Source organism: Dermacentor andersoni, chromosome 7 (genome assembly GCF_023375885.2).
Source record: "Dermacentor andersoni chromosome 7, qqDerAnde1_hic_scaffold, whole genome shotgun sequence".
Taxonomy (NCBI): domain Eukaryota; kingdom Metazoa; phylum Arthropoda; class Arachnida; order Ixodida; family Ixodidae; genus Dermacentor; species Dermacentor andersoni.
The window spans coordinates 127,316,838-127,332,382 of NC_092820.1; the positions used below are offsets into that span (position 1 = coordinate 127,316,838).

Here is a 15,545-nt window from a genome sequence, read left to right on the forward strand (position 1 = left end):
TAGCACACTAACAGGCGCTCGATGACGTTACAGAAGGCGGAAGGATGTACCTCGGGGGAGCGTCGCATGCTGGATCTCTCTTTATATATAGATAGGGATAACATGCATCTTTCGTATTACAAAATGTTACGAATGCTTACTACGAACACATATAGTTGGCGGCTCTAACGTGTACCAGCATCGCTGTAAGAAACGCACAAACACACACAATTAAAAAATGCAAATGACCACTCAAATCCCTACGGCTCATTGGGTTCTTTTATTTTGGTGAGTTGGTGCAACGCAGTCTGCGGGGCTTACGGGATTCGATGGTGCTCGGTCGCCATTGTCTTCGAAAGTATTCAAAAGGTTTATCAGACGGGGTTGCTCACGTCAGAGCTCACTGTGCCCCTGTTTTCAAACACATTTCGTGTCTCTAACGAAGCACGCATAATCCCCTTGTGCTACTTACCCGTTTTTGCAAAAGACCTAATTAGGAGGTGAATGTCCTCGGCTATCTAAATACGTCAAGTAAAAAGCTTATGAACTTTTGCAACGAGAAGCTGCATATTGGGAAACAGCAGTGGCTTGGCCTTGGCCAGTTGCAGAACTGTTGACTTCAACTGGCAGAACAACTTTTCTTCAACGTCCTTCGTGAAAGAAAGGTATTCATGGTGTGGCTAAAAAACAGATTTATGGCTTACCACGTAAAAAGTCTGCCCAGATATTTTTTTTTTTTTTTTTTGCAAAATGTTGCATATTGGCACCGCATACGGGCAATCGACACGTTTGTGGTACAAACGGACATAAAGTTATTACCAGTGCTTGCACAATGGGTGGCTTCAGAGTGTACATCCTTCAGAAACTTAAACATCATTTTATCTCAGGCAGGTGACCGAAACCCGTATCTGCGTAAAATATAAAAGCCCCCGTAACACAATATTTTCTCTTTACTTTCACCTAGTGTATTTTGCGGATGTCTACCGGGGCATCAAAAGGCGTAGCCGAGGTAGTCACGTTTCCTACAGGTGCTTTTCCTGAAACAGAAAAGGAAATAATTAAGAGAATTCACGCGGACGTCACAAAACTCGTCAACGTGTAGCAGAACCTGTAATGTTCTGGAAAATGTGTTCGTTTCCTGATACTAAATTATTATTTATATTTTATTATTGATATATTCCACTGAGGAAGACTGCCTATACATTCAACCGCATTGGGATTTTTTATATACTTTCCGTAGAGCTACTTCCCTGGCATCTGTTGATTTGGAAACTGCTGTTGCTATAACGCTGCACAATGTTAAACAGAAGCAGTACACTACTTAATATGAGTGGCGAGAAAGGCACATTTCCTGCTGCGGACGCAGTATCGCTCAAGAATGACACCTTAAAGTATCGATTGCAGTCAAATTCGGCATCGCGAAGAAAACTTTTTATAGTGGCAGATCGAGAGGAATTCTGTACGTGAAATTTGAACGATTAATAAAAAAAAACTGGCAAAAATTTGTTTTTCATACTGCAACTAAAGCAAAAAAGGCTTCGAATCGTCATTGCAGCTCGCCGGAAGTGACGCACAGAACCCGCACTCGGTCTGACCGGAAACTAATTGTTTGTCCCCTGCTTCACCAAGACCGTTTCGTATATTTCAGAGGCAAAGACAAAAAAATACTAACGGGATAACTCCAGGCGCACAGCGTGCAATTCTTGGTTTGACGTCAAGCCAGCCTAATTGTGTAGCTTCCAGGTGCGCCGCTAGGGGCGCCTATAGTCTGCTAAGAATGCAGTATGAACTCTTCTTAATAAATACCTGCCTGGCTGCTATCATTTCAGGGTTACAAATCTGGCACATGAGGCGTGCGGGGCACCTGCCTGCCAATAGATCATGTCCAGAATTTCTGGTAATATAGGCTCGCCACGATTACCTTGACGACACCGGCTATTCTGTCATCATAAATTGAGTACGACTGTGGTTTTCTTGAAGTTGTCATTTGGCTGTTTTTGCGACACGAGTGGTGCTGTCAATCCTCCCCATGAGCAATATTAACGATGCTTATTCCAGTACATGAATGCTATACAACATCATTCAACATCACACAGGAGATAGACAAAACAAAACAAAAGTAATCGCAAACATTTCAAACTGGTCTGGAAAGCAGAATACACTTATGTTGGCCCTGTGATGCGGAATAAACACTTTAGGCGAGTAACGTTGAAACACACTGCATTCCGTGTGATTGTCACCATCATCTCTCAGAGACACGGGTGATCTCGACACTCACCAGCACTTTGTCCACAAAAGTTTGATGAACTCCACTCCTTTTCTGACCAATACTCTGCCTTTGCAGGAATATACGGGCTGCACAACAACAAAAAAAAAAAGTTGGGTTACAGAAGCACGGAGCCTAAATTAATCTGCACATATAGTATGTTCTGTTGCTTCGTAAACAATACACCAAGTTGTTCTTCAATATTATGGGAACCGCATTTAATAAGTGAGGTGTCTTTTTTAAATTGTACAGAAATTTTAATCGTCAGTTATGGCAGATAGCACAAATCTTGTTCTTGCGTTGGATTACTCGAAGAGGCGGACATTAGTACACCTAAAATGATAAGGTATAATTATTTAGGTCATCAAATTTTAATAATTAGGCATTTCACTAGTTACCTTACGAAACCAATTGTAATTTATTAATTGGAGCCTGTGAGTTCTCAAGGCAGGTTCAGTTGGAACGAGTACTGAGGATGACACCAATTTTGAGGTATTTGTTCCCTAAACGTTGACAAAATACGTTCGTCTTCCGGTTATTTTCATCCTTCAGTGCATCAAAACGCGTTCAATAATAAAGTAAGCGGAACAACACCGCATATCCAACGCAACTTTGATGGTGCTGATTTCGAAACTGGATCAATCATTCCAAAATTATTTTCAATTGCATGAACCTTTAGAACTCAGTGCTTTAATTTCGTAACTTGCCATATGTGCCCTAAAATATTTTGTTAAAAGGTGGTTTAAATGAAATTTTGTTAATTTGACAATTGCACACAATCATTTGCTATGCAAGTAATGGCTCCCTCTCCGACCGACCCAGCTCGGAGGTGGGGATTTCGATATATTCCGCAGGCAATGTACAACTTTTGTGATGTGTTAACTCTAAGGAAAGATCTCGTGTACTTTTCAATGACCCACTTGGTCGTCTCGCTTGATGTGTGTATCCAACTAGGTGAATTGCCTTTGGCGCATGCTGACTTATTAACATCTACCATGTATTTGGAAACTTCGGCATTTGTCGCAATCTCTGCCTGACGAATACGTGTCAACTGCCACCTTTCACAAAAACGAAATTGTGTAATACGTGTATCAGTAAAGTGAACACCGAACCGACACACCTTGCATCTTATAAGCAAATGAAGCGATTGTTCCATTTGGAAAAAGATGACGTCAGAATGGCGTCTTGATGCCAGTAGCGAGGGTGAACAGCATTGGTCACCAAACATTTCAGGAGGAGCTGGTGACGCTGGCAAGATAATAGCATGCCTAACCTTCCGCATTAGGACCAGGCAATTTCTAATATACAACTAGCATACAATTTTGGTTTTTTGACACAAAAGTAAACGAAGGACTTCTTGAACATAGCTACAATTTATCAGTTGGTTAACACTATCATAATAAGATATATATATATATATATATATATATATATATATATATATATTGTGACGAAGAAGATCGCCAGATCGTGTGTGCGCGCGTGTGTGTGTGTGTGTGTATGTATGTATGTTTGTGAATTCTCTCCCTACACGATTCCTAAACGAAACAGCACATATAATAGCGCTAAGAGTAAAAGTCTTGATAGAAAAGTTCTCGCAACAAGATCCACAAATGTCTCGGGTACATACAAATCTCAGACGCAAGAATGAGGTGCACACAACGCAGTAGAGCTGATATTCGTCTCAGTCGCTGGTGTCTTCAAAGAAGCGTTGACACGATGCCATTGCTTTGTGATGCAGTACTTTCGATGTCTATGCACCTAACACTTTGGCGAGAGAAAAAGTCCGATGTGAATCAAGTAAACAGATTTCTTTTTCGAAAAGCTGTCTTTGTGTGATGTGTCCGTAGGGCAGTCAAGGAGCAGTGGTATACATCTTCGTCGTTTGCGCTGCATGAACTTGCTGAATAGGTCACACGCCTAATTCAAGATAAACAGTGCTTTGTGGAAGCAGTTATGAGGCGGAGACGATGTCAGACGGTGTCCGTGCGTCTTGCAAGCTGAGGGTCTAGCTGGCATTCAAGATGCGTCTCAACTGCGTGTAATATTGATTCCTTTGTGCTCGCTGTAAGCGTTTGCTTCATTGCGTGATTCCGAAAAGAACAGAGTGTCTAATTAGCACGTCTGCAACGATAATGTTGGTGTATATTTTGGCTGCTAAGCACGAGGTTGCGGAATCGAATCCTGGCCACGGTGGTCGCATTCTGATGAGGGTGAAATGCGAAAACACCTGTGTACTTACGTTCAGATGCACGTTAAAGAACCCCTGGTGGTTCAAATTATTCCTGAGTCTCTCACTACGGCGTGTCTCGTAATCAAATCGCGGTTTTGGCATGTAAAACCCCATAATTTTCAAATGTTGGTGGCTATACTTACAAGCCGTTTCCTCATAAGAGTGTTGTCTCACGCGGTGCCAGCGCCAGCGTGGAAGGCGACTGCCATTCACCTTTCTCGCTGCCACAGCAGAAGGATAGGGGCGCAGTAGAAGAGGGCTGCTTTTCCCTAGCGCTTCATTACACCACCTAATTTGTTGTTGTTGTTGTTGTCGCCGTCGTCGTCGTCGTCGTCGTCGTCGTCGTCGTCGTCGTTGTTGTTGTTGTTGTTGTTGTTGTTGTTGTTGTTAAAACGCTGGAAGTCTCCGTTTATAGTTGCCCCTTTCTTTTCCTACAGTGACAAAGGCTTTCCGTGAATGAAATATATGAATAAGAAATGACGTTTGGTTAGACGACAACTCGAAGCTTGGCACTCCGGTTGACACTTACCGAGGGTACCCTTGGCTTACAGTGGAAGTTCCGTGGATCCCTTGGCCACCTGTTGCAGGTCGAGTCGGTGACGTCAATGGTGAGAACGACTATGTTATTTTTTCCTTTCTGGAAACGGAAATAAGCAGACGTCACGTCCGGAATTTTTAAGAGGATTTGCGCCACTAACGTTCAATCATCTATAGTAAAGTGATAAGATCGCCTTTGTATGTCTAACTTAAATCCCCACTGCTTCGCTGTGTGACGCCATCCACAAGGTTTTAAGGGTAATGTGAAGAAGTATTATTAAGGCGAAAGCCTTATATGGATGATGGATAGAAAATTTAACCATCCGGAAAATTTAATGGCACCAAAATTCAGTGGCACCAAAATTCTGGTTCGAGTCCTCGAGCTTTGGTGTAAGTCGAACCCACCACTTTTGGTGGGAATTGAGCCTGCGACCTTTGTGCGTTAATTCAGACAGAGTTAATTAGCATAGTGTTCATAAGGGTACTCGAGCCAACACCTTTGGTGGGAATCGAACCTACGTTCTTTCGTGTTCATCATCATCATCATCATCATCATTATCAGCAGCAGCAGCCTGGTTATGCCCACTGCAGGGCAAAGGCCTCTCTCATACTTCTCTAACTACCCCGGTCATGTACTAATTGTGGCCATGTTGTCCCTGCAAACTTCTTCATCTCATCCGCCCACCTAACTTTCTGCCGCCCTCTGCTACGCTTTGCTTCCCTTGGAATCCATTCCGTAACTCTTAATGACCATCGGTTATCTTCCCTCCTCATTACGCGTCCTGCCAATGCCCATTTCTTTTTCTTGATTTCAACTAAGATATCATTAACTCGCGTTTGTTCCCTCACCCAATCTGCTCTTTTCTTATCCCTTAACGTTACACCTATCATTCATCTTTCCATAGCTCGTTGCGTCGTCCTAAATTTAAGTAGAACTTTTGTGTTACTTAAGGCAAAATTAATTAAAGCACAGTTATTGAAGATACATTTAATTAAGGTACTTGAACTCACCACCTTTGATGGGAGAAAACAAGTAATAGGAAGTAACAACTAATTCCAATGAGAATGTCAAGTAATTTAATGAATGGCTCGTGAGTGCGCAGGCTTTCGCGTTCATCCGCCTTAGCGTAATCTAACTTGAGTGTCAGCTTTTAATATTAATAATTGGCAGCACTTGATTAGGCTTCAAGTAAGCGTAGCGCATTATGAAATATTGTAACTGGATCTTTCTATGTACCGCGGAATATTCACCTAGTCTTGTATTATGAGGTCGTCTCGTCTATTGAAAGCGTGATATCTCCCAATAGCAAGCACATAGTAATCATTCTTGGTGATGTTAATGCTTTTCACTGAAACACGCTTAGATATTCTCATTAAAATCATCACATTGCGAACAAGTTCAGGTTGTTGTTAGACTTTCTGAGCTACTGTCCTCTTTCGCGGCATATCTTGATCTGAAATTGCTGTGGTAACGTCTTAGATCTTTCTATATCGAATGCTCAAGTTATGTACGTCTCTCGTTCTGAAATTCCTCTTGCGGCATCCCGATAAGTGTCACCCGTCACTAAAGATAAACACTTCGGCGTCAGCATTCAGGCAGAGCTCCTCCAGTGGCATAAATGAATTATACTGCTTTGCTTTCAAACACGGTGATTATGTTGATTTCTGTCATTTCTTGTCCACCACAAATTGGTCACTAGTTACAGACGAAACCAATTTTATGACCAAGTAGGTCAATTTACGGAGCTTGTTTAGAGCAGCATGCGCAAATACGTTCCCCTAAACCTAAACCTAAACGCTCAAAGTGTGCCCGATGGTTCTCATCTGAACTTATAACAGTTCTAAAGCATAAAGATCGCGTGTACCGAAAATCTAGAAGTCCTAGCTGTGCTTTATGAGTGGACAGTATAATTCCACTTTTTTCGGGATCTCTGTAAACGCTTCTATAAGCGGGATCACGACTCATATATCGCATTCTAGGAAAAAAGCCCCTCTGGCCGGCTGGCAGAATTTTCGAAGCATATTCTCGAGTGCTCTAGTGAACCTGGAGAGTGTTTTCACCTCCTCCGCTCTTGAGGAGTGGAAGTTCCAGCAGTGATGAATTGTTTTGCAGCTTATTTCTCATCCTTATATAAAACTTCAGGTTTCAACGTCAAGTGTCAATCAGCAGCATACTTCGGCTCCTATACATATAGTGCTTTGTTGGTTGATGAAAAGCTCATCCCCAAATGCCTTAAGCGCTTGAGGTCTTCCCTATCCTGCGGCGCTGATGGCTGCCCCTCCGCAATTCTAAAAGTTTACGACGGTATATCTGCCCAGTATATCAGTATATATTTACTAACTATGTGAATACTTCCGCCTTCCCTTACATGTGGACAACTACTTGTGTGTTTTCCTGTATTTAAGTCCGGCTGTAAAACCAATGTCTGCAATTACCGCCCGATTTCTCTTCTCTGTGTCATGTCTAAGATTCTTGAGCTTGCGTTTCATAACGTATTATATTTTACTGTGAAGAACTCATTGATTCCAAATCATCATGGATTTCTCGCCGACCGCTCCATTGTCACAAATCTCGCAAGTTTCATAACGCAGATCTCAGCGCCGGTACTTCAATGGGGCCAAGTTGACACCATTTACTATGACCTCAGCAAAGCTTTTGATGTAACCAACCACTCACTGCTTCTCATCGAGCGCATTCACTTTGGTTTTGACTCGTCACTCTCTTGTGCAGTTGTCGTGTTGATAGATCGTGTTATGTTAACGTCAATAGCCAAACGTCTTCTTTTTACGTAGCAACCAGTGGCGTCCCTCATGGGTCTGCATTAGGACCACTCCTTTTTCTTTCATTTCAATAATGACGTTCTTTCTGCTATTCGGAATTCTTCATTCCTTCTATATGCCTATGCCATAAAAAAATTAAGAAAATTCATACTGCTGATAACTTTCGCATCCTACAGTCTGACCTGTTTTCGTTTTCTCAATGCTGCAAAGATAACCTCAACTTGAATGCTGCTAAGTACAAAGCCATGACTTTCACACGCAAAAGAGCAAGTGTTTATTTTTCATGTTCTGTAGATTCTGTACTATCCTATAAGGCCTCTGAGATCAATGATCTCGGTATGTCTTTTGCTACAACCTTACACTTTTCAGCTATTACTAAACGCGTTGCAATGCGGGGTATTCGCTCTCTTGTCTCTGTTTGCAGACAGTCGAGGTAATTCAACCCTCCTACACCATTCCGCAAGTTGCACATAGCAATCTGTCTTCCTCAAATCGAATACGCGTCAGTCGTCTGGAATGGCATTTCTAGATCCAACGGTGACATGTCCAGAAAAACTTTCTATGCACATTTCACAACCGTTTTGCTACCACCGACGCCGAACCTTGTTCTACATTTGTTGCATTATTAGCATTGCCGTCACTTCGCTGCTTAAGTAGTCGCACTAACCCTTTGTTTTTTTGTTTTTTATATTCATTCTCCTTCACGGTATCCTCGTCTGCTCTGAAGTCGTCAGTTGTATCATGTTTCGTAATTCGCGCAAGATCGCCAGAGAACATAGACATTTCCATGTTCCTGCCAGCATTCTACCATCCATAGAATACTGAATCTTTATAACGCTTATTTTCATGATCTTGATATTTTTCATAACTCGCTGTCATTGTTCTTTTCCGAGGTGTGCGTTGCTGTCTCATAGCTCCACATATTGTTCAACTGCCCTTCTCCTTTCTTTTTCTTTTGTATTCACTTTGAACCCTCTTGTATGTACACCCTTCGTTATTGTTCTTTTTATTCATCGTTTTTCGTTTTGCTTATATTCCCCTGTAGTTCTTTTTCTTCTTTTTTTCAGTGTATACATGCGCGAGCACTCAGACCTTATGGTTGTTCCTGGGCATAGTGATTGATTGATTGATTGATTGATTGATTGATTGATTGATTGATTGATTGATTGATTGATTGATTGATTGATTGATTGATTGATTGATTGATTGATTGATTGATTGATTGATTGATTGATTGATTGATTGATTGATTGATTGATACACTTACCGACACAAGACAGTAACAAAGTAAAGCTTTCCTCCCATGTATGCAATCTGCCACGAGCCAACAGTGGCAATAGTTGAATGGGTCGAGCATCCTACTCTTCGCATGCCTTGCCTCTTTCTAACTCCTCTCCAGAATCTTGTGCGTGAGTGCAAAGCAAAGCGCTGCAGCTTTTGCGATTCTTTTTCAGGGGTGTCAAAGGTAATTACGGCAGCCTAGAGGACATTGTGGCGACGGGAAGGGTGCCCCAGGAGAGGACCGCCTTTGGAAAGGTCTCCTCAAACGAGGTATGCTGTCTTGCGTCGCCTTTTCCTTCTCCCGCGCTCATGAAATGTGATTATACACGCTGTCAAGCACCCCCCTCCCCCCGACGCAGCGTGCGAGAAGCAGCAGATGCGGCAGTAGTGGAAAAGTCGAAGGCAGGGGCGAAAATATTTTCAATTTATGAGTTTGAATAAATGGACTATGCAGATATGGGGCGCTACATCATGAAAACCTGATTGCGCACAACGGTGCTGCCCTCGGCATCCTGGCGTATGCTCCACGAAAACACACAATATAATGACCACAGATATGCGATTGTAAGTCAATGTCTAAATTTGACGTCCTCACAAATGATGGCAGAGCCCTGTGATTTTGTTCACGTCCAAACACAGAGGCAAGTGGAAAAAGATTTCGTCCAATACAGCACATGGTAAGGCGAGTGAGCGGTACTCTCTGTAAATGACATCGCACTGTGCGCTAAGTGAGAGGTAGCCCAACATTAAGTGGTTAAGTGTTTCTGTGGCACTGCAGTTAGCACCGGATGAACTAGGAGCCCGTTTTTGAGAAGGTACAGCACCCGCGAACGGTCGAAAAAAGGAAGGACGCGCGCCACTGAACAAGCGCTTACTGCCAGTTCGATGTTTGTTCAAAGTGCCATGTGCTCTGCATCCAAATAAAGCACGAAAAAAATAATTTTATGAAGAAGAAAAATTCCGACTAAGGCGACAAAATTATTCTTTTTTCCTCAAGCTCAGTATCTTTCGTGGTGACTCAGTGGCGACATTGCGCTGCTAAGCCCCTGGGCGCGGGTTCGAATTCCAGCCACGGAAGCCGCATTTCGAAAGAGGTGAAATGACGGAACACCTCGGAGCCCTCCTCCTACGGCGGCGCGCCTAATAACCCAACTGTCTCTTGGGAACAGTAAACCTCGTGAATAGATCAAGCAATCTAGCTCTGTTCTTCATCGGACCAGTTCCGAATATTCTGGGCGTTTGCTTCTTCCTTGTGGATTTTTTTTTTCGCAAGTTTACTTCGCTTAGGCTATCTTCTGCAAGTGCCTGGTACGGCTCACGCTATGAATAAATAAGAAAAAAAGTAAGAACGTTGACATTAGGGTAGGAGGGTGAAGAAGGGTCACTCTAAACCCACTCACCGGCCAATAAACTCTCCTCAGGCCCAGCAGGTACAAGGCCGGTCGCCGGCCCTGTGACTTGAAGCGCGCCAGTTCTACTGCTAGATGCACGTACTGGTGGTAGGCTGACTCGGGTACCTCGAACTTCTTGGTGGGAGCGTAGTATGCGTCACTGAGACCGGCCCCGGCAGCTAAGGTCACCAGCACGACGGGTACCAGGCGCACAAGCATCGTTGAGAACGCGGAGAAATACTGGTCCTGCGCAAATGGTCGATGACGCGTCAATGAATTATACATCGACATATTTCGACATCGACCACTTTATCTATACGCCGTCACATTGAGTCATCGAAGTTTCTGCATGGCATCGTCAATTTTTCTTATCGTGTCTCACATACCATAAATATTCCTTCAGATATTCCTCGGTCAAGTAGGAGTCACCATAGCCTTAATAATAAACCTTACTTTGTTCGATGTAATAAATTCAAATACAGCTTTTTCCCACGTACTATTGAATTGTGGAACTTAATTCTCTGAACAGTTAGGTCACTGCCATTAAACGATTTCCTGTTAAAAGTTAACTACACCTGATTTTATGTATTTTCTTGTTGTTACAGTGTATTGACTCATTCTCGTTTTTGTACTCACTCTCAGTGTTGCTGTTATTTTGAGTTTCATTTGCGTCATCTGCCTTATTTCTAGTGAATTTTTAAATGTTATTGTTTACTTGTTTTTTTTATGACTTCCTTTTGTCTAACCCCCTCCTGCAATAGCCCCATAAAGAGGCTGCAGTATGTGTAAATAAATAAATAAATAAATGATGTTAGGATAAGTGTATTTCAGGCAGATGTCGCATGGGCCCAGTCGTGGCTCTTGCTTTAGGTATGGCTGTGACAAGGGTAGGCTACAGTCAAAACGCGGACGTGTTGGAGTACAAGGAAGTTATCACAGCTAGGCCATAAGTTGGGTTAAATGAACACGCACTTTCGGAAACAAAGAAAGAAAACATGAGAGTTATTCGAAGTATCTTTGTCAAAGATACGCAGAACAAGAAGTAATCCTTGCGTGGCAGTGTTCAATCAAGATTATTATCCTTCAGCCAGTCAATGTGTAGCTTTTCTTTCGCTCCTTTTCGTTTGACATGCAGTACAAAGCCGAAACTTCCCAGTGTTTGTTTCGTGTTGCTTGGCGGTAAGCGAACTTGCAAGCATCTCCTCTTCTTTCTGACGTTGAGACTAACTTCTTTCTCCCAGCCTGTGTTTTAGAAACAGGTGACAGCGACTCACACAAAAGCAGTTTATAGCATCGTGAAATCTCCCACGTCAGTACGCAATCTCTAAACCTGATTCTTCAATTCGAATTCTTTGCTTAGCCTTCCGGCTGTCAGCTATACCTATTGCAACTGTTAGGAAAGTCGGTCGACGACGTCTATCACAGAATTCTACCATCAAGTTCTCTGAATAGGTTGCTTGGAAAAACCCAAAGAGGTGATGTATGCTGTACTCTTTCACGGCGACTTTCAAGTGTCAAGAATATTCGCGTAGTCTTCTTTTGACAATCAAAATGCAGTGTCACTGGTCTTTGAATGCAAGAAAGGCTTTCACCTTGAATGTTGCACACTTGGGATCCCGGCACGCCCACAAGTAATTGACGCAGGACGTAGGCATGCATTAACATCATCTCGTTGCTAAAAGAAAGTTCGCAGATTTGAAACATGGGCCCTATAACGTAAAACTATTCCAATATGTTTCTATTCTAATCTCCTGACGTCAAATTTGCGTAACGGCCAACGCAAACACCGGGCGGCCACCCGCAAGGTTGTCTGAACAGACCAATCAAACGCTCTCCTCGTTCATAGGAGGTCACTTTTGTTTGCTTGAAAAACGAATAACATTGCCTACACTGAGCGGCTTGTCGTATCTACTTGGCTGACAAGAGGCTAGGAGAACGCTCAAGTGGAGAGGGATACGATGGGGCCGAGCCACTGCACTGAAAGTCGATAACCAGACGAGGAGGGTGGTGCCGGCGTCTACGATTGGTCGGCTTTCCCTTACTTAGCTTGCGGTGGCTGGTCGAAAATCGCGGCGGCATGCAACGGAAGCTCAAGGATGACGCTAAAACGGACCCTCAGCAAAGAAGAGTTGGCTGAATGAGGGGGTAGACGTGCCGAAAGTGCTCGAAAACGTTACACGGCCACGCAAGAAGATTTATTATACGCAAATACACCCATGCTCTCCGGCAGGTGCGAGTAGCCAGCGTCTGAGCGATCGGCCGCACCCATCTTCTATTCCTTTCGGAACGGGGCAGCCTGCGGCTATTCCGAAGAAAATTCAGTTTTGTTCGGCATATTAATGCATCTTTATCGCGTACACGTCACTTTGACGCGGTGAGTTATTGCGGTTTAGTGACGTCGCGTGACAGGCAGGTGAAGTGGGTGCAGCCCGAAAACTTTTTACCAATAGCCGAGGGCTAATGGCGAAAAGTGGTCGAATCAGAAATAACTGTTTCTCCTTTTTCTGTCAAATCATGCATAATCAGTGTGTACACATCATATCAGATGGGGAGGTAACGCGGTTTTCGTGACGTCGCGTGACAGACAGGTGAAGTGGGGGTGGTCGAAAAAAGTTTTTGACCAATCGTGGAGGGCTGATAGCAGAATTGGAATAGAAAAGCTTGGAATAGTTTTACGTTGCGCCCCATGTCTCTGCTGTTATTTCGTTTGTTTCAAATTTTCCGGATAATGCGATTGCAGTGCATAAGCGTTTCAATGCTAACGCAGGATGCGAAAAAATTCGCGTGCAGAGTATACCGGTTTCTATTCACCATCTCGTTCGGAAACGTTTCCTGTCTTTCATGTGGGTTTACGTTATATTGAATTGACTCGCGTTAGGCACCCTAAAGGGCACATTTTATGTAATTGTGACATCTGTATGACGCGGTTTGGCTGCGTTACAAGCCCTGGAATTGCTTCGATATTCGGCAGATTTTGTAATAGGACTTACATCCCAACTCGCTGTGCAATTTCATCATTCATCACAGTGCGCTTGCTCTTAAAGAAAATCATGTTAATATAAATCGATTGGGTGTTTTTTACGTGGAAACATATTACGTTTCACTTGTATAAATTTTCTTTGTTCGCATAACAGAAGAAAGAAAGAGAAAGCGACACGGAAGGAGGCAGAATACTGTGCGTTGTGTATTATCGCAGTCAAATGAGATTTACAAAAAAAGACAAAATTAAAGAAAATAACTAGAGAACGATTAAAATGTTCGGCATGGAGGGGTCTTTGATTTGCACTTCTCAACACAGCCGTCACTGGTGTGTTTGCATGCCTCGTGATTATTCAAGATCCCCTGATAACTTTTTATTGGCCCGTTGTAGTATACTTTGCATAAATGTAGTGCCCAAATTTGCACACAAGTGCGCCAAGAAGATATGCTCCGTCATGAAACTTCGGTGATAGCATGAAAAAGGCCCATCTTTGTTTGTTAATTATTATTTTTTTCTCTTTATCTCGGTTCCAGTACGACGATCGCTTTGGAGGGACTAAAGTAGGTAGGGTGGCGTGCATTTGATTATTTCTGCATAGAAATGAGGGCGACGTGCATGTAAGCTACCAACGACTATATGTTATTTCTGTTGCTTCACATTATATGTCACTTGGTATGATCGTGACTGACAAAATACCGAGCCCCTCGAATGCCCTTTATTCCTCTCGCTCAACGTCCAGGTGGAACAGTGCCAGCAAACACACCGCAAGGAAGTCAGTTCGTATCGTCAACTAGGGCGCCGTGCCTGGCGCCTTTACCCATCGATACATTTTCTACGGTCACACCATGCACCTACCTGTATGAGACATCCCTCTGTATCTTCAAAATTGATTGATTGATTGATTGATTGATTGATTGATTGATTGATTGATTGATTGATTGATTGATTGATTGATTGATTCATTCATTCATTCATTCATTCATTGAGTGAGTGAGTGAGTGAGTGAGTGAGTGAGTGAGTGAGTGAGTGAGTGAGTGAGTGAGTGAGTGAGTGAGTGAGTGAGTGAGTGAGTGAGTGAGTGAGTGAGTGAGTGAGTGAGTGAGTGAGTGAGTGAGTGAGTGAGTGAGTGAGTGAGTGAGTCAGTGAGTGAGTGAGTGAGTGAGTGAGTGAGTGAGTGAGTGAGTGATTCGTTCATTGGATAAAGCGCTACCATAGGTGAATGAACCAGAGCAACTTTTGTCTTCAAATAGCCCGTCTCTGAACGACCGCATGCTTAAATTCGCAATTCTGCGCGGTGCTGTTGCCAAGAAAATAAAGACCAGCATCCTCGAGGTTGCCGAGGAAGCTGGAAGGTGGTGAACCAGATGTTCTCCACGGACGAAGAACGAAACAGGACCTGGCAGGATCTTTGCAGAATGCAGCTGATTGACGCATAGATATTTTAGTTTCTTTTTTTTTATGAGTTTTCTTATTCCAGATCGAACACTTTCATTCTACATGGTAAACTCAGTATGAGCGTTCTAGAGAGTCAATTATGAAAGCTGTGGGAAGCGGAGTAGTGACATTTAGCCCAACAAGTAATTCCCGCAAAACCTGGGAGCATCCTACCCCTCCTGTGATCATAGAATGTCTGCAAATAGCAATACCTGCAGCAAAATTATTGTAAGCGCGATTCAATGCGGTCTCAAGTAAACATCGCGACAAACCTGCTTCGCCTTTCACAACGGGCCCAGCGGAGGAACCATGAAGAATCACCCTAGCTTGACGTCTTCACGTATATATTCTGCAAACGACCATGCGTTATATTTCCTTTATGACGCGTTCGCCTCTTCACCCGTGCTCACAGTTATGTAACTCTATCTTTACATCTGTACTCTCGCTATATTTCGTTAGAAGCGCACGACTCTACATGCAAACGTTCTGTACTATGTGTTCACTGACACCTTCTCCACATATTCGCTTGTATTGTTTTCTCTCGGCCATAATCAACAACCGACGACAAGGGGGTTCGCTCGACATCCCCGGAAGGCGGCAATATCATTCACAGGTATTTCAACTATTTACGGTATTACGCAATGAATACACCAAGAAGAACTG

At 43.2% G+C, this 15,545-nt stretch overlaps 1 protein-coding gene across 1 annotated transcript; it reads right to left on the reverse strand.

Moving 5' to 3' along the window:
- Positions 1-240: 240 nt before the first annotated feature.
- LOC129385373 (uncharacterized) lies at positions 241-10,735 on the reverse strand. The gene is made up of 4 exons (XM_055072011.2): positions 10,478-10,735; positions 5,008-5,115; positions 2,258-2,334; positions 241-1,016 (listed from the first exon to the last, which is right to left on the reverse strand). Exons 1-4 carry the CDS (start codon positions 10,685-10,687, stop codon positions 971-973), a joined length of 441 nt encoding a protein of 146 aa, XP_054927986.2. The 5' UTR covers positions 10,688-10,735; the 3' UTR covers positions 241-970.
- Positions 10,736-15,545: the final 4,810 nt, after the last annotated feature.